The 24,740-nt window shown below is 32.2% G+C and overlaps 2 protein-coding genes across 3 annotated transcripts; both read left to right on the top strand.

Moving 5' to 3' along the window:
• The first annotated feature begins 551 nt into the window (after positions 1-551).
• Positions 552-13,611, top strand: LOC132756883 (fibroblast growth factor receptor 2-like). Its single transcript, XM_060748027.1, has 14 exons — positions 552-683; positions 2,332-2,449; positions 2,706-2,891; positions 3,465-3,501; positions 3,687-3,959; positions 4,411-4,461; positions 4,855-5,021; positions 6,142-6,316; positions 6,536-6,655; positions 8,251-8,405; positions 8,613-8,732; positions 8,956-9,070; positions 9,408-9,501; positions 9,838-13,611. The coding sequence occupies exons 1-14, from the start codon at positions 664-666 to the stop codon at positions 9,968-9,970; spliced, it is 1,764 nt and encodes a 587-aa protein (XP_060604010.1). The 5' UTR covers positions 552-663; the 3' UTR covers positions 9,971-13,611.
• A 3,285-nt stretch (positions 13,612-16,896) lies between these two features.
• On the top strand, positions 16,897-23,442 carry LOC132756882 (inactive pancreatic lipase-related protein 1-like). 2 transcript variants are annotated; one of them, XM_060748026.1, is made up of 8 exons: positions 16,897-17,244; positions 17,407-17,516; positions 20,794-20,982; positions 21,147-21,375; positions 22,138-22,254; positions 22,401-22,523; positions 22,908-23,144; positions 23,346-23,442. In XM_060748026.1, exons 1-8 carry the CDS (start codon positions 17,187-17,189, stop codon positions 23,354-23,356), a joined length of 1,074 nt encoding a protein of 357 aa, XP_060604009.1. In that variant the 5' UTR covers positions 16,897-17,186; the 3' UTR covers positions 23,357-23,442. The 2 variants fall into 2 exon arrangements, with proteins under 2 accessions (XP_060604009.1, XP_060604008.1); XM_060748025.1 differs by lacking the exon at positions 23,346-23,442 and having other exon boundaries at positions 22,908-23,292.
• The last annotated feature ends 1,298 nt before the right edge of the window (positions 23,443-24,740 follow it).

Genomic DNA, 24,740 nt, shown 5'->3' with positions numbered 1-24,740 from the left:
AAAACAAAAAGCCCTTTCATCTAGGGATTTTAAATTTTGACGGGAAAAATAAAAAATATTTTCTGAAATAAACCAAAAAGTTGATTTTTTTTTTAGAAAAAAAGTGTTTAAAGTAATGTGAAGCGAATCAACAGGAAATAATAGACTCATTTTTTTATGGTCAAGATTATTTTGCCGGTTTTCCTGCCGGCTATATGCACAACGCCATGTTTGTTCTCGAAAATTACCTACTCAATATTAATTTTCCAGCAGTTAAAAATGGAACCGCATCGTTTTAAAAAATATGAAAGCTCATTTAAAAGGATACGAGAAGGTGACACCAACCTGCTGCTGATCGTCAGATTCTTTTGCGTAGCGTGATTTAGGAGCTGATTTTGATCAGCTTGGATAAAGATAGTTTTGCAATTCAACAAAAATTAATCTAAACTTAAAAGTGTCAATAAATATATACAGGTACCCTCAGGAGGTTGGGAGCCACAATTTCGTTGGTAGAACTTATGAAATAAAAGAAGATCTGGATGAAATGGAAGTCCATGTTCGCATTAATGGGTCGTTGCGACAGATGTCCTGAACAATACTCTAGCAGATTATACAGAAGTTCATATTGACAACACTGGTCCAAGAGTTGCTTCTGAACAAATACAGTTAAATGTCGATAGTGGAATGTTTACATATAATTCAAGGTAATCTTTCTTGCATTGGCAAGGTGACAATTACTAAAATATTAACCTATTTATAGGGCCTTCTTTGGCCAACTTTAACATGGCATTTCATATATTAAAATGTTCCAAAATGTTAGCTGTTGCCAAAACTGTTGGAAATTGTGGCCAACAAAAAAATCCGAGATAAATTCTAATATTGACAAATGCATTTTTGTTCATCAGTAACTTAATCATTACTTCATACACTAGCTAGCATCGTAAACAAAATTAGGAAATATTCAGTTTCAGGTAAAATCTTTCCAGTTTCTGCATCAATCAAAATTATATCCAAAATGTAAGGGATTAAGCAATTCAATGTGTGCTACTAAAGCATCTCTCCAAATCCACATCTGATACCATAATCGTAGTAAATTTAACCTAAAACTGTCATCTGTAGGCGGTAATGTTTTGGGGATTTATGTTGTTGTTTTTTCTTTCATATCAGACAGAATTATCTACTGTTTACAAACCTGTTTTACACCTCCCATGTAAGGCAAGTCGTTTGTCTAAAATGATGTCATTCCCACGCGCCTTTTATGAATGAATTACGTTCTTATGATGATGTCATTGTTCCGTTAAGAATCAAGTTGTAAATTTATACGCTACTATGAAAAAAAAAGAATAAAAATATTAGATTCGTAATATCTTTATGTAATATCATTAATTTGTAAAATGCAACATAAAGAATAAAACACCGGCTTTCGTCACAGACAGGAATATCTAGCTATCCGGAAACTCGACAGAGCCTTGTTACTGCCGTAAACAGTTACCCTCGAGCTAGATATTGCGGTCTGTCCCGGGAGTCGGAATAAGGTTCTCATATTCTATACCCATACCATACTTCATCCAACTAACTTCAGCCGAAAAAAATCATTGCATAGGCATTTAATTTTTTAAATTTTGTTTCGTATAATAACTGCTGCCTAATGTATGATTGATATTTCATTCTAGGAAAATGCAACGTAAAGAGGACTCACATTCCTCTCTTTCTATCTGTCTAAGAACTTTTTTAAGTTGTTAAGCCCAATGCTTTTACCAATGTAAATACCATGGGCAACAAATAATTCCAGATTTTAAATATTAGAACTCATACGTGTACATGTTATTCACCATCAATAGAGTTTTGTGTATATTTTTTTTTCAAGTGTCTGCACACACATTAGAAATTCCTCTATATTCCTTTCTGAAATATATCAAGAAAGTTATTTTCCCCTCTATGATATCGAGCCTCTACTGAGACATGAAATCCTTTTGAAATCCAGAAGTCGTGCATGCAAACTACTGCCTTTTTTAGTGTACCAATCTCTAAAGAGTTTTAGAATAACTCAAAATTTTCATTTACTGGTCCTTCCACACCTGTCTATTTTCACGTATGCTGACTTCATCGTTTTACACAAACACAGTAGTTTTGTTTCCAATCAAAATAAGTGTCTTTCAATTTCGATCGTGCAGATTCAGAAATATTTTCTAAAGGTTCCAAGGAACTTGTACCCTGCAACTGATATGCTTGTGATAACACGCTTAAATGTCATCTAAACGATTACACATTGATTGTAAATTTTGAAAATACCTAATTACGTGTTAGGTATGTAAATGACAAAAACTGATATGTTTTCATTATTATATTTAGAATTAAATTCGTAGCATCAGATGACGGAAGTGGAGTTCATAAGCTTGCATTTAAACTTTTCTCAGAGGATGGGCAGGAACTTTACAAAGAGGACAGTGTTATGGCAAATAGAAACAATGCAAGTATACGTTTTTAAATAAACTATCATATTCATATATTTGTTAGCATTATATATTTCTTTTATAATTGTAATTGTATAAACATGTACTTTGGAAGAAGAAATCAACGAATAGAATCCATGATATTTTCGTTTCGCAAATTTAAAAAGACTTAAATCTTATAATATTTGGGAAATTGGACAGCAAAAATTTAAGTTTTACCAAAATGGCTTGTTGGTATGTTAGTTTTGATATATAAATACTATTTTACTTCAGGCTACTGATGCTTGTGACGTTGATCCATCGTGTAACTGTGTTCTAAACACATGCTTTCTTCGAGAACAGACGATTTATATTGACAACTGCTGGTTTCTTTTACCACAAGAAGAACTGAACAAGTCAGCAACAGTTGTTGTCAACGTCTTTAATCAAGCACTATTGAGCAAGGAACTCGTTTTTAATGTAAATAAGGGACTTTATTCTCATTTTTTAAAAACTATTTGTTGAGATATTGTACCATTTGTTTTAGGTCTGGACTAAAACCTTGTATGTTAAATTCCAGATCTTTTAATTGTGCCCGGAATCCCTTCCTTCCATGTAAAGAAGCAAAATAAATTGCAATGCTTTTCAAAGAAACTGGGTTTAATATCATACAGGAAAATCGATTTTTTAGTGTAACCCCGAGTATATTTCATGTTATTTTTTGTTTTCCCTAATTTAAATCGTGTCTGAGGCATTTTTTTACCTCTGACAGTGGAGTCACTTTAAGAATATATAACAGAATTAAAGAAATACCAGCAACAGTAACTTAATCATAGCTGGCTTAATTTGAGTAGACAGTACATATTTATCACAATGAAACTTTCTCACATCACGTTTTTATTCACCTAAAATAAATATTAAATAGTCAACAGAACAATCTTATACCGACATGATTTGATGCAGCTTTTTGACTCGTCTTCTTCTAATGTTGTGTTTTTTGATGAACTTAACCGTAAGTTTCTGTATTTAAATGATTCTATTGTTTTATTATAGATTTCAAAATTGTCAGCCTTACGTGGACTTGAAGAATGTAAGTATATCAAGTACTTTTCTAGACATAAAAGGCGGCAAATTTATATATTAATAATATACGTTTGTCGTGATACTTCCATATTTATGCACCAAAGAAAGTTTTAACTTTTAAATAAAAAATTGTTTGACTAAAGTTCTAGCAAAATACACTCGAATTGAAAAATATTTATCATATTTTAACAGATTCTGGTCCGACAAATATACGTGTGGAGAAAAATCAAGCGACTGGTGTCCGATTGGTTTGGGATCTACCTGAAAAGGCATCTTGCTACGGTCGAGCCGATATAAAGGTGATACTTGTCTCACCAGATGGATCTTCACGCACCGTTGACGTCTACAATGAAGGAACCTTCGTTGAATTAGTTGGTCTTAGCCCCGAGAATACCTATAGTGTCTCTTTAAAACTTGGTTACAGGGGGAATGAACTTGCTGAGATACCGTTTTCTTTCAAAACAGGTAAATCACAATTCATGTATGTGTTAAATATCAGAATGTACTCGTAATAGATTTCTTACTGTTTAAAAAATACTCTCATTTTTGTACAAAATGACCCATTTATTTTATTACAAATATCGTTAAGGGTGAATATGCTGAAGTTTTATTAATTAACTCATTAGAAACAAATCAATTTACGGAACTTCCTATATGTTCTTGCGTACTACAGTACCTCAGGAATGAATGACAAAAATCCTGATAACTGAAAAATCTCAAGGTTCAGTATTATACATTGATGGATCACGTACGCTCAATTAATTTTCTATTGGCATTGCATATACTTTGCTTGTTTGCATTTTTAGTAACAGATCTATATTAAAAATATGGAGAAAGGGTGACCAAGTAGGCGTTATAGGTTTTGTCAAACTAAAATTTTAAATTTTAAAATATTTTCATCAATCGCCGATTTCAGCACCAAAAGAAAACTTCCTGGAGACGGGCGCATTAGTTGGAATAATTGTGGGCAAGTATTTACTAATATCATTTCCAAGAGTCAAAAAACTTTAAAGTTAAAATTTATTTTGATAATGCTTTGGTTTGCGTCTGTATTTCACGAGTTTCTATATAATACGTAAGAAAGATTAGAAATTTGTTTTCTTGGTTGAGTTTGATATTTATTTTTGTTTCTATTGCGGTTCTTTCTAAAAAAACACATATACGTTTTACAAGTTAGTAAACAATACGCATAAATTTACTTGATCTAAAATTGATCCAAGTACAATGTCTGTATCTTTCACACAGCCACTCTTATCATATTTAGAAGTATGTTTGCATAGTTCAATAACATGTTTTAATTCCTTTTTATATTAATATATTTTCAGGCATATTGACATTTTTCATTTAATATATTTTCCAGGTGTTGTGGTCTTTATTGCAATAATTGCCGTTATTTTTGTTGTCCTCTTGAGACGCGGTCACATGCAACCAATCCGACGAGGGCTTACTGCTGTGTCAGTAAAATATCGTAAATCAATATCCGGAATAAGGGAAGGACATCGACATGGTGCGCACAACAAGACATATGTAAGGGCTTTAATGACATTCACAAAAACACGGATTTATCTTTGGAACATATTCAAATATTGTAATTTTCCATACATATCGTAACTCCAACAGAAATAGAACACTTCCTTAAATAGATTTTAGTGCATATATTTTCAAATGTCAATGTAATTTGATATTCGCATTAATGATGTTACAATTTATTTATTTATTATGAATACATTTCTAATAAATTGATCAAAACGATCTCCCAGATATGTTATATTCACGATTTTTGTACGTGTGAACAGATATGCGTGTGTATGTTATATTGTTTATATGCCATTGTAATCGGAAATGACATCAAGGTCGATAATATGCTTCATTTATAAGTCAACTTTAGATAATAAAAACGTTTTTTATAACTTAAATTTCATATACAGTGTATTAATATTGTGTCTTTACATTTTCGATACTTGAAGATCGTTCAGCACGGCATAGTTGTAGAGAGTGCATGTTTTTGGTACTTTTAGTTCTTTCCAGTTTGGTGTTGTTGTGTTTTTCTTCTAGTCGGATGGTTCCAGTATTTATCACTTGGATACTGTTGGATAGTTGCCTGTTTTTTTTAATTTTGTCTTTTGACTGCTTATCTTTGAGATGCAGGCTTCATAACCTCTGATCATCTTTCAAAATTCCATTTTATTTAAAATTTCATCAGCTTAAGCCGGTGCTAGTGGGTGTGGATTGTAGCTGGCAATTACTACTAGCGTCCATGAACAGGCTCAATCAAACCGAGCTTGCAACATTTTCAATTTTGCATTGTTGGACTTTCTTTAGATATTTTGTTTGTCTATATTGTATGTTTTTGTATGTACCACATAACTAAGTTCAGTTATGCTTTCATCTTTGTGTCTCGCCTCTAAGGAACGTGTCGGTCTGTCTGTCCGTCCGTCTGTCCGTCCGTCCGTCTTTGCGTCCGTCATAAAACTTGTCCCGACTTTTCCTCAGAAGCTACTGGTGCAATTTCATCTAAACTTTACAGAAATTAATATTACCAAGTCTTGTTGTGCATATCGTCAGCATTTTCTGGTTCAATGATTTTTGCTGAGTTATTGCGCATATTCTAAAATTAATTTGTATAATTAATTTTCAATTGAAACAGGATGCTGATTCCTTGTACATGTACGGAGAAATGGATTTTACGGATATAGAGAACTGGGAGTTCAAAAGAGCCGACGTTATATTTGAATCGTTGATCACTTCAGGACATTTTGCCGATATATATTTAGCTACAAATCAGAAAACAGGATCAACTGTTGTGGCTAAAACTCTGAAAAGTAAAGTTTATGAAATATTTAGTAAATCTTTGTATGATGAAGAATATTCCTTAAATATAATTATATAATTATAATTATATTTTTATACTTTTAATAGCTAACTTGTCACAGAAGGTCAGAGACACGTCATATATTTCACTCAAAAGAGATAAACTTATAAATGGTATTTAATCAATAGTAAATTTGTCATCAATGTAATGTTTTATTTCTATATTGTAGAAGGATGTTCTCCACAAGATGCGTTACTGATGAAAGCTAAGATTAACTTTAGCCGTACACAAGTTGGACATCATTTGAATGTACTGAATTTTGAAGGCGCCGTAGTATCAGATTCTGAAAGTATGAATGTTTATCTAAGTATTTAATCAAAGCACAGAAGGCGCTGAATTTGTTTGGGTCTGGTGAAGGTTGTGAGATTATAAACCAATTTGTTTTTATTTGTTTGGGTCGTCAGACCAAACAGATAATGGTAGCGAAATTTCAGACCCTGATGCTGTTAATTGCAAATGCCGGAAGTAGTCCGCTTTTTTGAAGCGGTTACTTCCCTTTATATGTACACTAACGCCGAAAATTTCAGGGGAGATCACTGTGTAAAGATGGTCAAATGACAGGCGCATTAACTTTCAAGCAAAATAGTTCCCGAATGGTCGAAGACTTCTAATATTGTTTTATTCTTTATAGATATACATGCTTATAGTAAGCTCCGTGACTATTTATATCTGTGTTAAACAAAATGATAAGGGTTACAAACCCTAATTTAGAATAATATGGTTTTCTTCAGGCCGTTAACATATAACTTCACCGTGGCCATGGGGCTTGCGCGCTCGCTTAGGAAGCGAGCGGTCTGGAGTTTAAATCCCAGTAAAGGCAACTCATTTTTTTTCAAATTGTTTAAGTCAAATAAACATTGAATTGAATATCAGTGTTGCAATTAGTCTTATAACCAATTTACTACAATTAAAACGCTGGAAAGAATTGGTGGCACTATACATATAATCTCACAACCATCACCTTTCTGACGTTCTGAGACCCAAACAAATTCAGCGCCTTCTGTGCTTTGATTGTATAGTGCCACCAATGCTTTCCAGTGTTTTAACTGTAGTAAATTGGCTATAAGACTAATTGCAACACTGATAGTAAATTCAATGTTTATTTGACTTAAAAATAAAAAAAAATGAGTTGCCTCAACTGGGATTTGAACTCCAGACCTCTCGATCCAGAAGCGAGCGTGCAAACCCCTCGGCCACGGTGAAGTTATATATAAACTGTCTGAAGAAAACCAAATTATTCTAAATTAGGGTTTGTAACTCTTATTATTTCGACGCTAAACCTGTTGTTTAACACAGATGTAAATAATCATGGAGCTTACTGTAAGCATGTATATCTATAAAGAATGAAACAATATTAGAAATCTTCGACCATTCGGGAACTACTTTGCTTGAAAATTAATGCGCCTGTCATTTGACAATCCTTATGCATTGATCTCCCCTGAATTTTTCGGCGTTTGTGTGCATATAAAGGGAAGTAACCGCTTCTAAAAAGTGGACTACTTTATGCATTTGCAATTAACAGCATTAGGCTCTGAAATTTCGATACCATTACTTGTTTGGTCTGACGACCAAAACAAATGATAAAAACCAGCCGTAACATGGCAACTTGTATTATCATAGTTATAATAATGCATGTTTAATATAAGTTAATAATAATTGAATTATTGTTGCGATTCATGTAGATTATAACTATAATGTATGTATCGTTGGCTAGAGACTATGATAATCAGATCGGTAATGACAATGTGATTTGGCCATTCTCCAGCTTTTACTGGTGGAGTTAAACAAAAGATTCCAATCCTGCACGATTTTAAGAATAAAAGGGCGCCAGAGTATTACCAAAGCTAGATGGTATATTTTATAACTGATCAATTACATTTTCAGTTGGACAATTTCTGCTTTACGAGTTTTGTTCAAATGGTCAGCTGAGTGATTACCTAGCTACGATGATAAATCAAATTACTGTGGAAACCCACGAAAAACTCCTACGATTTAGCCTTGGAATAGTCAAAGGAATGGAGTACCTAGCTCAACGGAAGGTATGATTCTTATTTTTTTGTTTACGATTATTTCAGTCGTTTAAGAACTTTTGTTAAGTAAAGGTATGTTTAGTTCAGTGGTTTTGTTAACTATGATTCAGCTTAAGCACTTTTGAGCATCATTCAGATTCTATAAACCTACAGATTAAAGTGGTGTTTTTTTATGATATTCCAATATGTACTTCAAGTTTTTATTTTAATTTTCAGATTGTCCATCGTCGATTGGCGGCTCGCAACATCCTTCTTGACGAGGATTTAGAGGTTAAAATAGCCGGGTTTGGACCTCAGCCACAAATGGAAGATGCTGACGGAAACAGAGGCAAGAAGGTGTGATTATATTAATACCGTAGCAATTATAAAATTTATTGTATATGTCAAAAGCTTAGTCCCGTCTGAATGCTCCATCTCTCGTGATTTAAATAAAGGAATGTGCCTCATTCATTGTCAACAATTTGAAAAAGCCTATATGATCCACGCTTTTCAATATACTGTGCAATATCCTAAATAACTAATTGCAATGTTACAGATCTTTTATTCGTATATTATTCAGGAACGCATTCCTATTAAATGGATGGCACCTGAATGTTTGAAAAGTACTGCTGATGCTACTGAAAAGAGTGACGTGTGGTCTTTTGCTGTAGTACTGTGGGAAATCTTTTCTCTTGGTATATTATTTATTAATATGAAATATTCCGTCTGAAAACGTCATTAACACAGTACAATGAATAAATGTATTTTTTATCAATCATCATCTTTTACATCTTTTAAATAATAGTACACTTTCTTAAAAGATTGATTCATTAAACTACTTTATTTGGGATTTTAAATTTTTATTGACAAATTGTAGCAACATTTGTATCACACGACAAGAACTATTTACGATTCAGTTTCTCATACGATTAAGTTTCTCGATATTTCACGTGAATATACATGTATAATGACACACTTGTGTCTTAGGTTGATCATAAAACAACTTATGATAGATATGATTAAAACTTTAAGGTGAAAAACCATACGAGAAATTCAGTGGGAGGGATATCCCAGGAAAGTTGAAAGAGGGCTACAGGCTACCCAAACCAGAGCAATGCGAAGATAAGTGAGTATATTTGAAATTTGTAAAAGTATGATAACCACTGTTAAACAATTATATACATGTACATTTAATTCACAGTATATTATACGTATTGTCAAGGTTATTTGTCTTTAGAATTATGCTTAGTGTTTGTTAAGTGTTTCTTTAAAGAAAAGAACAGAAGATGCACACGTGTATTTAAGTCACTTCTTGATTATTACCAATATATTAAAACCATACATTGTTGTTTATCTATAGAAGTACTTTGTAGAATAAACAATATGTTCCTTATTAAAAAAACAATACCCGGGTAGTCCAAAATTATTTTCCAAAAATTTTGATAATTTAATTTTATTTTAGATGGTATAATATGATGAAACGGGCATGGTCGGTATCACCAAAAGATAGGCCGACATTCACTGACATGAAGCACGATATTGAAGGCGAATTTACCCAGGCGACCACGGCTGACTACTATTATTCAAATCAATAAGAGCTGTGATTATATCATCAAATCACGTCATTTCGTGTATTCAAATGAAGAAATGATAAACATTTAAACTATACATTTATTTTACTTAACCTATACATGCTGATTTTAGAAGCCAAAAATTCCATTCACAAAATCATATGAATCTCAATCACAATGTTACCATGGCGGATATAACATATTCTACGATACTGAAAAAATGTTTGATTTACAATTTACAAAATAAGGAAAAAACAAGCAATATATAGCAATGATTTTAGAAGTACTGTAATATATACTACTTTGACTTTAATGAATAGTTTGACATTTATATTATTATATTTGTATCAATCAACCTGTATCTTTTCTTATGCAGCTATATGGATTGCTTAATGCTTTAAATATAAATTTGATTTAATGTACTTATCCAAGAGTGTGATTCTTAGTTTAATCTTAGTGTAATTAATAACTAATCAAGTGTGCCGAATGTTTAATTGATAAGCTGTGTGTTGAATGTCGTTTAAAAACGTTAATCCGTTAAACACACTTTGTGTTTATGATTCCCTCAGTGTCTATAAAATAATATTAATATCAAACAATATGTTACAAATCTGTGAGTGCGATCAATTTCAGTACTCTTTTAATGATATTGTTTCTGCCCGCCAATAATGAGAAACATCAGCGGTGGCTTTATCTGATTTCAAACAGTAAAATATCATTGGCTGTTCGTATTAATATTTTTATGTAAAATAATTGGTTATTCTGTGCGTGCGTGTGTGCGCACTTGTGTGAAATTTAAGTTAAATTGTATGTGTAATTTGATTTTATTTTTTTTGAGTACTTTTTAAGAAAATGTTTGAATGATTCTGTTATATAAATATTTCATACATTCAGATTCAACGCGAAATAATTCAAAAATAAATGGTGTGTGCCTGGTTTATTCCAGTTTGTTTTATATGAAAAGTATCTGAAGTATTCCATTATTTGTCAAAGTTCTTTTAAGCGATTATAATATCGCTATCCATCTGAGAATTAACTTTGGTCATCTTTGTGTTTTTAAAAAGAAGGCGTGCCGTAATGCATTAGAACGGATGATGCATCTCTTTAATAAAATTAAACGTTTAAGAAATCAAACGTATGACTGTAAATAAAACATTCTAACACGACCCGCCTTTTTCCCTATTGAACAAAGGACCGAAAGTTTGTATTATTTTGCAATAAAATCACAATTTTACGTTCTATATTTAGACATGTGACATAACCATTATACATGTGATGTAACCACCAAAAATGTGACTTGCTGTAAATAAGAATGGATACAAATCAGGTGCAATTTAGCTTCATATCAGTTATGGTGATGTCGTGCTAGAATCGCCTATAAAATCCCTTTTTATTCGTTTAGATGCGCATCATTATGTATAACAAGGGCATAGCTCCCAACAGATAAAATCACTGTTTGGGATATATTATTTCTTAAAGGCCCATTATGCCTTAGGAATGCAATAATTTTTATTTCTCAAAAACTTTCTATCTTTGGTATTTTGTCATAGTTTCCAAAACAGAACTCATTTGCCATTACATGAACAATATTTTGTTTATTTTGCTCTGTTTGCAAATGGTATATTTAGTAAATTATTATTTTGTAAGGAAGTCAAAATATTACTTTTTTTTTCATTTTGCTACCTTTATGACACATTACTGCATGTCCAGCGCTACTTTTTCATTTGTTTAATATCTAACATGCTCTTAATCCTTTATTAAAACATTATCAAACACATGTTTGGCATTTCTAAAGAATTAAAAAAAAATATGGATTTCCAAGGTATAATGTGTCTTTAAGTATTTTTTGCAGATCAGACTGGATTATCTACCGTTTTCATCGGTGCTAGAAAACCCTGTCTTACACCCCCATGTAAGACACGTCGCGTGCTTTAAATGACATCATTGCCGCACGCCTTTAATTATATGCCCGAAAGAATTTCAGGCATATTATGTTATACCCCCTGGCGTCCTTCTGTCTGTCCGTCCGTTAGCAATTTGGTTTCCGGAGCATAATTTAAGTTCCAGTTGGTCAACAACATTCAAACTTCATAGGATGATTGTCCATACTGGGTAGAAGACCCCTATTGACATTAGGGTCACAAGGTCAAAGGTCAAGGTTACTATTACCTTAAAACTGAAAAACTGTTTTCTGAGCATAACTTAAGTTACATTTTGCCCACAATATTCAAACTTCATAGGATGATTGTCCATGTTGGGTAAAAGACCTCTTTTTGTTTTGGGGTCACAAGGTCAAAGGTCAATGTCACTATATCCTTAAAACTGAAAACAGTTTCCGGAGCATAACTTAAGTTCCATTTGGCCACAATATCCAAACTTCATAGAATGATTGTCCATGTTGGGTAGAAGACCCCAATTTATTTTAGGGTTGTAAGGTAAAAGGTCAGGTTCACAATGATCTTTACACTAAAAATTGTGATTTCTGGAGAATAACTTAAGTTCCATTTGGCCCACAGTGTTCAAATTTCATAGGATGATTGTCAATTGAGTAGAAGACTCCTATTAATTTTTGGGCCACAAGGTCAAGGTCTTTTTTCGTCAATCCGTCGTAGCATTTTTACTTACAAGATAACAACTTGATGGTGGTGCTTTTGAAACAGCAACTGTATATATATGAAGGTTCTTCAGCTATAAAAGAGGACGATTTTTGAAGGAGCTAATACTTTATTTAATTCCCATGTCTTACAAATGCTTCATCCTTAACAAAAATACCAACTAACACTTTCGGGCATATAATGCTCCGCCTAGCGATGCTCTTGTGAAGTAATTGCGGTCTTAGGATGACCTCACTTAAAATTGTAACTTCATAGCTACTATAAAAATGTGCGTAATGAGAATATCAGTTTTCGTAGTTTCTGTTCTGAAAATAAGTGATATGTAATATGCAAGAAAAAGAATCAAATACTGGCTGTCAGCGCAGACGGAAATATCTAGCTCTCGGGTAACGGTCTAGCGGAAATTCGGCAGTCTCGTTACCCCCGTAAAAAGTCACCCTCGAGGTAGATATTCCGGTCTGTACCGGCAGCCGGTGTAAGATTCATATAGTCTATAACATGTGTGATTTTACGTTAACATTTATTTTATTCATTGTTTTGTGTTGAAGTCTTATTTTTGCATTGATTCTTTTTCTGCTTTATTTTTGCAATGAATGCTAATCATGTTCCTCATTCATGATTTACATCAAAATTTGACTTTTTGAGTGGATGTTTGATAAAAAGAAACTACTATTTGAAATTTGCGTTCATGTACAGAAAGAAAGAAAAGGGATCAAATACTCAAATTCCAAATTCCAACTATCTTTTTTCATATTTTTCACATTTTAGCTCTGTTCAAAGATCGCGTTTCACGACCGCCTTTAAATTTTTGTTTTCAATTTGTTTATTTTTTGTAATTATAATATTTAAAAAAAAAATAACAATGTTATTTCTTAGGGAATATAGTGTTTTTCTTCTCTCTTAAAGCAGCGAGAATAGTTCATTGTTTACGCTGTAATTGATCAAAGTAAATGTCGGTTAACATACAAACGACGTTTGGTTATATGTAGTCGCTTATATTTAGATAAGTATGTATGTAGATGGATCTAGGAATAAACGAGCTTTCTTATAGTCCAGATTGTTGTTTTCTGTTACACCAACTTCACGTTGGTTACTATACACCTACTCCACGTTGGTTACTATCAACAAAAGCCCATGATAGACATACACACACTAACAAACACTGAAATAAATGCATGGTAATCAACTTCCTTAAAATGAAATTATCCTTCGACGAAAGTTATTTGAAATCATCTTATGTAATAAATTTGACACTTTTCACACGATTGTGACGGGTTTCAAATTAAAAAAATGATGAGTCATAAATGTAATTGAACAAATATACCATATATAATGGATACAAATAAATGAACTTGAACCATATTTTAAGAAGACGGTCAAGAGCTGGTTAGGTTTGAAATCCCGCAATGTGGTTTTTTAAGCAGCACGCCCCCAGATTCATGTTAATTTTCATGTTTTTTAATTGATCAAATATACAACAATTGTATGTACAGTATATAAACATACAACTTTTTAACAAATATAGTTCATACAGCTATATAAGTATTCAAAGTAGAAAATAGAACATATCCATAAAAGAAGATTTAACATTTATATATACTACACTCATTCATCTGCACTCTGTCACTCTAGTCTGCGTTTTTATTATTGTTATCGGCCATATCTAATCATTTTTTCAGTCATTTACTTATCTCTAAAGTCATTTTAAGCGGGGTAAAAATATAAAAGTTTGACATGTAGATTTTGGATAGGTAAATACAGAGTAAGTCTGCATATATGTAGAGAACTGAGGGAACTCTTTTGCATTTTACATTGATAAATATACATCTTAAAGTAAATAAAAATTAGATTTTTAGTTTTTGATAAAGGACTTTCAGATGTAAAGCCAAAAATCATTTCATCTGCAGTTAATGATGGAAAATATTATTTTTTGTTTTGAAATAGGTATCAATGATGTCCTTTACAAAACTACATTGCCAAAACAAATGTTCGATAGTTTCGTTTTCATTTTTACAAAAGATACAAAGAGGATTATCATTATATTTAATTTTATGTAAATAATAATTGGTGCCAATTATTCTATGAAGAATCCTAATTTGAAACCACTGTATCCTAGTATCTTTTGTTATTTTAAATGGCATTTCGTAAATTTCTTTCCATTTGCTTTCTTCAAAATGTAAAACATGAAATTTTTGGAAATATTGTGAGGTGAACACAAAAAAGTAATTTACATATTGCAATCGGCACTTACAATCCAAGAAATGTATACCAAAAACTCGTCTAGATATGCATAAACAGCCCTTACTGGGTTAATAACGCAGCAGAAATATGGTAATAAAAATACTGCAAATCAGTCTTAAACCGCACATAACATGAATAATATAAGTTGAATCCTGAATGTTTTTACTTTTCTTAAAATTGAAGTACATTTTTCTCAATATCGTTTTTCTTGAAATATTTTGGCTCATCTGGAGGCGTGCAGCTTTAAATCAAACTTGATTCCTCGGATGTTCAATATAGTGAAGTATATTCCATATACTCACCCGACAATTATATGAGGTATTGACTAATTCTGAGGTTGGTTTATACAGAATTTATTTAACTTCGATTGTGTAGGAAGCTATAAGCTTATAGACACACTTTCGAATCCGTTCCTGGAACCAACCAGTACTGAGCAATGAGTGTAAAGTTTCTTGCTCAAGGAAACAACGACCTGTCCCTGACGGGGTTTGAACCCATGCGGCTAGCTATCATGAGATTACTAGTCCAACGCGTTAACCACTCGGTCATGCCACCACTCACTAATAATAATTCTGAGGTTGAATCACCAGTCATGTAGCTCTATTGTTACTTGATATAAATGAATTTAACTTTTTGTGATGGGATTTGAATCTACATAATGAGTGTTATACTTCATTATTATATGATCTAAATATAGCTGCAATCTCATTGGTCCAAACAGTAGTCAACAGAACTTTTTATAAAATCATATTCACTGGGTGTAGTATCATATTGGAGTTTCCCAGTCTAAAAATAGATTGAGACTCATATTCAATGACCATACACCGTAGACTATTAATTACGCGTGTCTGTTAAAACACAATTGTTGTGTTTTGTTTTTATGGCATTTTTCTCGATTAAAATATCATTACTTTACTATTATACTTAAAGGCTACAACGCAATGATGAGTATAAACTTGAATTACTTTTGAATGCGCAGCGTTCGAGTAGTCGTTGCACGCCTAACACGTGCGTCTTTTTTCCCGCGCTTCAACGAGACAAAATTTGTACATGTATGTAAGGTTGTACTTTTTGTGATTTTTAAAAGAAAGTCTTAGCCTATTCATATAATAAAACAATTATTGACTAGTGAGCCATTGAATATGATGTGATATTCACCGGCAGAAAGTCATATTGACGGAGGCGATATATGTCATCTGCCGGTGAATATCACATCATATTCAATGGCTCACTAGTCAATAATTGTATAGTAGTATATTATATATGAGCATTGTTCAAATATACGTCTACATTTCTACACAATACGTGCAGCGTTGGGCAAAGGTCTATCCACATTTTCATGTACTAAGTGACATGTGATTCAATTATTGAAAAATATACTGAACTATAAAGAGTACATTTAGAAAATATACAAATCATACATACATAAACAATGTATATTTTGTGCTGTCAATAATTGTAAATAATACTTTTAAAAGTTAAACTTGCCAACTTATATTTGTATCATTCATTGAAATTATCTATAATTATGTGCAGCTATGTTTGTTGCATCTAATATAACACCGACAATGTAAGTTCATATGGCGAGCCTGCTGCTTTATTGGTGGAAGCCTATTCGTGCATTATTTCATACACGAGCTGACACCTTAATAGAACCACTGACCATCCGTAAATAGCTATGATAGCTTTTTCACATTGAGGAATAAAAAAAAAATGAAAAGTTGGACCCGAAGTGGTAAGGGGAAAGTAATTTAAAGTGAAAAACTACTGACCAAATTAAAAAAACAAAACAAAAAAACAAAACAATTTTTATATTTGTTTACATAACTTTAATGTTACATAAAGGTAGAAAACTGAAATAAATTAAATGCGATAGATCGGAACAAGCTATCATCATACAGTCGAAATTAAAGATTAAATTTCAATAGTTTACACTTGAATACTTAAATATTATTTTAATTATTTGCTGATGTCACTACTTCATTTTTATAATTTGGGGGAAATACCCTCGTGTATTAATTTCCGTAATACAATACTTGAAATTAAGTTTTAAATCGATATTTTACTTCCTAGATAGTTTGTATAAGCCTCTATTATATCGATACGAACAGGACGAAAAACACTATTATATATGTTGTGTAAAACGCAGTTTAAAAACGATTATTTATTAAGTATGAGTTTGTACATGTACTAAGTACATGCTTATAAAGCTTATATAATATTTAATAAGATTGTGGAAATTTTAAATAGTTCATGGTTCACTATATGGAATGGTGAACTACTAGTTTAAGTTGAATTTGGCATACTTTCTCTTATCAGACGATTTACACTTTTGTATTAGTTCAATAACAACATTGTCCTCTACCAGAGTTCTTTTGTGGAAGATGGGCTCTTTTCTACCGTTATGTTTATCAGTGGTGCTGGCAATTGCCGAAACAAATGGTAAGTCATCTCTAGTTATATATGTATGCATAAAATATTTCTATAATTTGATATTTTTACAGTAATTCAAAAACACTATATAAATACATTTTGTTATATTTACATATATTTCCATAAATTCTGCTTCGAATAAAGTATTTTTATTTCGTTTCATTTCAACAGGTCTGTTCTTTGAAAGTAAAGTTTGTTACGATGGCGTCGGGTGTTTTCATGCAAACCATCCATTTGATAACAGTTTCGGTGAACTTCCAGATTCTCCTGAAGATATGGAGGTTTATATTTTACTTAATGTTTCTATTCATACACGTCCAAATCTTATGTTTCTTTATTGTTTTTGGCTTAATAATTGACAAACTCCTCACAGCGGTTGCGTCACGCTTTGCTACTCCACTGAAACCAACGTGACGATAGTTGTATCATGTGACAAAAACATGGCGGCAAGTTTCAGAACGCCAAGGACCCCATATCCAACTGGCAGATTTACAATTACATCCTTACCAGATAAAAAATGTCCAAAACACTCAATTTGTTTTAAAAAAAGTGCCGTATCAAAATCTTTTGCGCAATCCTTCAATAACTGTTTACTTCAGCCATTGTTTACTATACATAATTATGGTGCCATAGTGAAAATATATTTCGTTATGTTTACAAAATATTTAAATATTTTTATACGTATATTTTTTACATTCTTGTACATTAAGCATAACATTTTAATGAAAGAAAACTAAAATAATATAAAGTATTCTATTTTAAAATTAAAAGTGAAAAACATATATTCGGCTCTCTGATGATCGAATTTACTTGTGGTGGCAGTGGTTTCTGTACTGATCAGGGGAAGTAACCACTGCGGGGAGTTTGAATAATTGACATTAATACGCCGCCTGTCACTCAAGCTGACAGGGGTCTTACATATAAGCCAATCAGCGATCGTGATCAGTTTGTTCACTTCTCACTTCCCCTCGGAGAGTGCACGTCGCTGATAAGGCACAAAGCATCGGCAGAAGATTTGAAGACTGGGGACGGCGAAAAAAGATCGGAACTTGTGCTGCGGACCAGCTGCCGATGTCCTGACTAATGCCGAGGGGAGTGGCCCTACAAAGTAGGCGCTTCGGTCGACGAGGACGGTGTGCTAGAGTGCGTGAGCCCCTAGCATGATTAGACGTTTTGAACGGCAGGCCTTTTGCTGGCACCAACAGCCCTTTTCAGGGCTAACCTTTCCTATCGTCACAGGTTACTGTACATTTAGGTTCTCATTGACCGCCGTATAGTGACTTCCTTTAAGCTCAAAATTCATATCTTTGGCTAATACTCCGTGGAAATTGCATGAAGGTAAATTATCACTACTTTGTGCTTCAAAATTAACTCTTTAAAGGTATGACTGGTGACATGTTCGGGGTCCGTACTCGACAGCGAAAGGTGCATTTTGTGCCCTTACGGGCGGATAGACCCTCATTAAGCATTAACTACATACATACATGATCAGTTTGTATAAGACATATGTGCAGCAGTATTTATATTGAAATTATTTTTTTGTCAATTTAAAGCTATTAAATCGGTATATCTAACTTAACAAATATCCTGACATATTGACACATGGAGTCATTTAGTACATTTTACAAATAAAAATATCAGAAACTTTATATATATGAAGAGCAGGTGCGAAAGTTAAAACTGGCGATACCACAATGCATTAAAAAGAAAAAAGTTTAAACAAATACTCTATTCCTTCCTTTATTACAATTATGTCTATTCATAATCACATAATATATTATAAGGTCCCAGAATATCCAGACGATATGACATTTTTTGTTCGTTTATAACATAGTGTCAAAATTTTGAAGTTATTAATATTGCGTTTTATCACAAAACATATCTAATTTACAAATATACATAATTATAATCATATATCATACTACATAGTTACGCAAGGGCAACTTTCTCATTCAAATTTATGCTCAAATGCATTATGCATGTATATATGTGATTTCACAAATAAAACATTAAAAACATTTGTACATGTTACTGTTCCATTGATATAATTTTACTATTTATATATTCCGCTACTTCAATTTTATCTATCTTTGAATTTGTAAACTAAAATGATATTTTGTCAGTAACATCTTCCTTGAAGTCAATAAAAATATAACAAGATATTTGCCAAACGTTTTATTCATTATTAATAAATGAATGCAGTTATTTGTTTCATTTTTAAATACCATAATACATTGAACTATTAAATAAAGCATTAAAATTTTATATATACCAAATTATATAAGGTAAATTCATTAGTTACTTTAGTGGCATAATAGTTTCCCGTAAACGTCGGTACCGTCCTTTTGTCTAAGGTTCTGAATGTCCGGGTAACATGAATCAGTGGGCGGAGCAATCTCTTCTCTGGCGTTATGTTAATTGACAGGGGCTGGAATAAGTCAATATCATACAACTTTGTAATTAATTTGCATGTTCTTGAGTGCGCCTCTGTAAAAAGTAAGCCATTGGAAATCTTAAACCTGTAAACTTAGAAGCATTAAAAATAATATTTGATTTTCTAAATCATTAAATGTGTTACTCTGTAAGGCAGGTATACTGCAATCAGTGTGTCCGTCTAACCAACTCAAACAATATTTATATCGTTATAGATCTACGTGTTTATATTTTATTGAAGCAGTGACTAAGGATAGTAGCTTTCCTTTTTTGCAAGTTATTGCGCTCTGCAATTTTAATTCCTATATGCTGCCCGTATCATAATTTAAAAGAAAATATTGGAGGTATGAATTTTAAACTTACTGGACGGATTATTCCCTAAAAGCCATAGCGTGTTTTTTAACATACTCAGAGTTTTTGCCCTTCGACATTTTTCATCCTTAATCTTTGAACAGAACATAATTTTGATGCAATCACTGTTTGGGATATATTTTTTCTTAATTAACATGAAACTCATAGATGGATAGAGATAGAGCTTATTGAAGATAGGTGCAGTGTGCATGAACCATAACTGTTATATGCATAATTTTGGTATCATTGCCTTTAAAGTATTTCATGCTGAGTCTTTGTATCAAGATTGTAAGAGGTATTAATATGTAAGGTCATATAGAAGGTCTCAATGGAGATCTTCTGTGAACAGCTTGTGTAGTGTCTCCAGATTAACATGTCAAATTAATGTGAGATTAACATGTCAAATTAATGTACCATTAAACGTGATGTTCTATTTTATGTGTAGGTTCTATATTTCTGCAGGCTAAATATACATATATATTTCCCCTTACCCCTCTCCCATTTGGCTTGTTCTAAAAAACACAATATTCTTAATTTGTCATGTCTTTTTAATAAAATTAAATCAAAGCAGTAAATTCATTTCCCAGTTTAAGTAATACATAATCATTTCTATACATAAAAAGCAACGTAGTCTTTACTAACAAAGTGACTTGCAGCCTGGTTAAAATGATTCATTGTAATATATTATTAGTGTACTGTTTGAGTTGTTTTCACAATTGTAAACGACATAATTATAAACATTTGTAAAATTTAACAAAATGGTCTTATCATTAGGTACGAACATTCCTTTGGACTCGGCAGAACCCTGTAGAGGCACAAGAACTTAAATATCAAGATATTGCAAGTATTCAAGACTCAAACTTTGACGCGTCTCGCCAAACAAAGGTGTTAATTCATGGGTTTATGAGCAGCAAAGACACATCACCTGTCATTGCAAACTTGTCCGTGGCATTTCTTAAACAAGTAAGTATTTTTTTGAATGCATCTTATAAAATTGAGTTTTTTGTTCCTCATTACAGTAATAATAATAACTTTAAAGTGGTTTTCAACAGATGTGTATCGGTATTTTGATCATGAGAGATGAGAATGGACATTCGTAAAATAAAGCTGCATATGTAAATTTACAGGGTGATTACAATGTAATCGGGGTTGACTGGTCAAAGGGAGCTAAGAAATTGTACCCAAAAGCAGTGGCAAATACTAGGCTCGTAGGTGCTGTAGTTGCCCAGTTAATTAAAGTACTACTAGGAAAGTTTGAAATGGATGTCAAAACCCTGCACGTCATTGGTCATAGCCTTGGTGCGCATACTGCCGGATACGTAGGAACACGTATTCCAGGAATACCGAGAATAACAGGTATTTTGAATTGTCTAACGAATATATAATTGCAAGAATTATTTGAAATCGTTGTACTACATCTGGTTTTAAGAATCCCTTTTATGTAGTGTTGATGAAGGATTTTCCTTTTGTTTTATCGGGATGTTTCCGTAAATACTCAGACGCACGGACAACCGCAAGTTCTTCACTAGAGCGCATTTTCCAAGGTTTTCTTGTGACATTATGCAGTCGTATATGCTTTAGCTTACACACGTTATACATGCAGTTATTAAAATATTACACATGATTTAACATTAATGTCATACACAGAAATTTCTATCAATATCTTTGGAATTTATTATTAATTTTCCATTAATAAAACGAGTGGGACATTTTTTATAAGGAAGTTTTTATGTTGTTGTTTTTTTTAAACATTTTCCAACATCAATTAAATGATAAAACCTAATTCAATATAAATAAAAGCATAATATCACACACACATTATAAATATCATAAATTTGTTTACCCAATATAAACACGAAGATTTCAAGATCTTCAGTCATGTTTAAATAGTTGATTTGACGTAATTTTGGTAAATATTACCAAAATTTGCCGGAGAAAAGTTCTATTTTTTGTATTATCTGTAAAAAGTATGCACTGAATAAAAGACAAAGTGTTGTAAAAAATAACTATTTTGTTGATCGATAACACAATGTATGTGTTCAATTTTTTATCATTTATCTATGTGTACATTTAAAATGAATGCTACTCATTCACATATTTGCGAAATTATTTTTAAAGGCCTTGATCCGGCTGGACCCTTGTTTACAAAGACTGACCCTGCTGTACATCTTGACCCAAGCGACGCATTATTTGTAGATGCTATTCATTCAGATGGCGCTCCAATAGAGGATGCAGGTAGGTAGAATGGTCATTCATTATCCCTGTTTATTAAACTTTCAATATTTTCAGCATTATGTTTTTTTTTACAAACAATGTGAAAATAGATGCGACAACAATTTAAGTTATTTAAAAAGAACCTTACACATACACGTTTATTGCAGGCTTTGGAACTCTATCTCAGTTAGGACATATGGACTTCTATCCGAATGGTGGTCAAATTCAACCAGGATGTCCTCCGCCAGTCAAGACAACTGTCGAACAACTGCTTACTTTTCAATTCACAAGTTTGTAAATTTGCACCGATTTATTCTTTGCAAGGATACACTTTTAATGCAAATAAATTTGATTCCATTCACTGTCATAACATTTGATATTTAGAAACAATGTAAGACATATGTTCACGGTTATAGTTTAAGTCTGCTTTTTGGAACGGTTCGGTATAAAGACATACATACAAACAATTATTCGCCGCCGTGTTGTTTTTAAATGGCATACATAAAGTTTTATGTGAATTGGAAAAAATCAAATACATTGTAGATATATTTAATACATAAATTCAACTGATATTTTACTTAATCAAAAAGAAAATATTTTATCAGTAAAGCCGTACTGACACATAGAATCATATCTAATGTTTGAAGTAACATTTTGATTTATTCTGTTTTCAGAAGCCTTTGATAGTGTATCTTGTGCCCATGACCGAGCGATTTGGTACTTCATAGAATCTGTTCTGAACACAAACTGTCAGTTTACATCTTATCCTTGTTCTTCTTGGGAGAGTTTTAAAGCTGGTAATTGTACAACATGTGGTGATGCTGGGTGTCCTGTCATGGGCATTAACTCTTACACACGTCCAATAAAAGGAGCTTTTTACTTGCAGACTAACTCTCAAACACCTTTCTGTCGTAAGTTTTACTAACGATAATAATTAAATAAATGTGACTTTACTTGTTTGAACTATATATACTGCAATGAGAATAGTTCTGTATATTTATTTCTTGTTAATACAGCACTTTAAACACAACCCTTAAACATACATGTAAAACAAACTAATATGACCGACTTTAATACCATCTTATATCAAATCCTATCGTTTTTCTTTTCAGAGTCTAATTAAAATGTATGAAAGATGTAGAAAGATTAGAAGAGTGAACTTAATGATATATGTTTTTACATGTTGTCAAATAAAGAGTTTAAAATACATTTACTTTGTCATGTATATTTGATCTACTTCTTCTTACAATCAGCTTGACTTGAGGTAGCAGTTTACGGTAATGTAACAATTCAAATGTGTGTTTATCAGAAAACAAATAGAAACGTTGCTGTAATTTAATGAAGTCTTAAGAATTAACTAATTTAAAAACGTGTAAATCATGAGAATTTTGGCCATATTTTAAATAACAAAATAAACGTAATAAACGGGGACGATATATCTGCTAAAGAATTCGAAAAATATTCTTTTAAATATTCAATGAAATCAAAACAACAATTATTTCCGAGGTTGAAACATTTATTGATGACGTAAATACAAATATCCCTACTTTTGGTGAATTGAATGCCGAATTTAAATCGTAACAAATCTGCATCGCCAAGTGACACTTTATTCAAACTAGGGAATGTTACAGATTTATTTAATATTGTTTTTAACGCAGGTTATTTTCCAGAATTATTGACGTTATCATTAAAGAGGGATGATAGATTTTTTTAAATTCAAGGGTAGTAGTGTTATCAGACGCCCAGTTCGGTTTTTAAAAAAAGGCTCAGCACTGTGGATGCAATTTTTGTTTTACATGATTTAGTACAACATATATTATCTGAAGTGAGCTTTTGTTGATCTTAAAAAGCGTTTGTTTCTGTGTATAGAAACGCGCTATGGTATAAATTATTTACGATGGATTTGGATGGTAAAATTTTAAATATATTCAAAGCCATGTATTCAGCTGTAAAATCTTGTGTAAAACAGTGTAATACATTATCTGACTATAAAAAGTTAAACGCAGTTGGGGCTCTATCCTAGAGTCTATCTCTCAATCCAGAACACGTGGGTTCGAACTATAGATCCACATGTATACTGTGGTCACTGGGACTTGTTTGTGACAGAAAGTCGACAAATAGACTGCAGACAAGTATTTACTAAAAATGTTGTACAGTATGATACGAGGGGTCTAGTGCTTTTTGTTTTGTCAATTATACTAAGGTTAACGCATGCAACTTATTTACTTGCTACGTTGAAAAACGCCAATACATTCCGATGTGACTCTAATTTAAGCAAAAAGAACCAGTAGGAAAGTCATTAAAGTATTAAAGTTATTACCTGACAATGGCATAATAGAGAGGAAAACTATATAGAGATACATGCATAGAATCAATAATTGTATTGAATATCACTATACAATGTAGCTTTTGTATGTATATGCTTAACAATAATGTAATAATATAACTAACAATATTTAAAGACTTCGATATCTACGTAAGTACGCACATTTAGTACCGGTGGGGAC

The sequence above is a fragment of the Ruditapes philippinarum genome, unplaced genomic scaffold (genome assembly GCF_026571515.1).
Source record: "Ruditapes philippinarum isolate M1 unplaced genomic scaffold, ASM2657151v2 ctg2225_1_1_1_1, whole genome shotgun sequence".
NCBI lineage: Eukaryota > Metazoa > Mollusca > Bivalvia > Venerida > Veneridae > Ruditapes > Ruditapes philippinarum.
The sequence above is the reverse complement of the archived record's forward strand: the minus strand, read 5'-3'. Positions and strand labels throughout refer to the sequence as shown.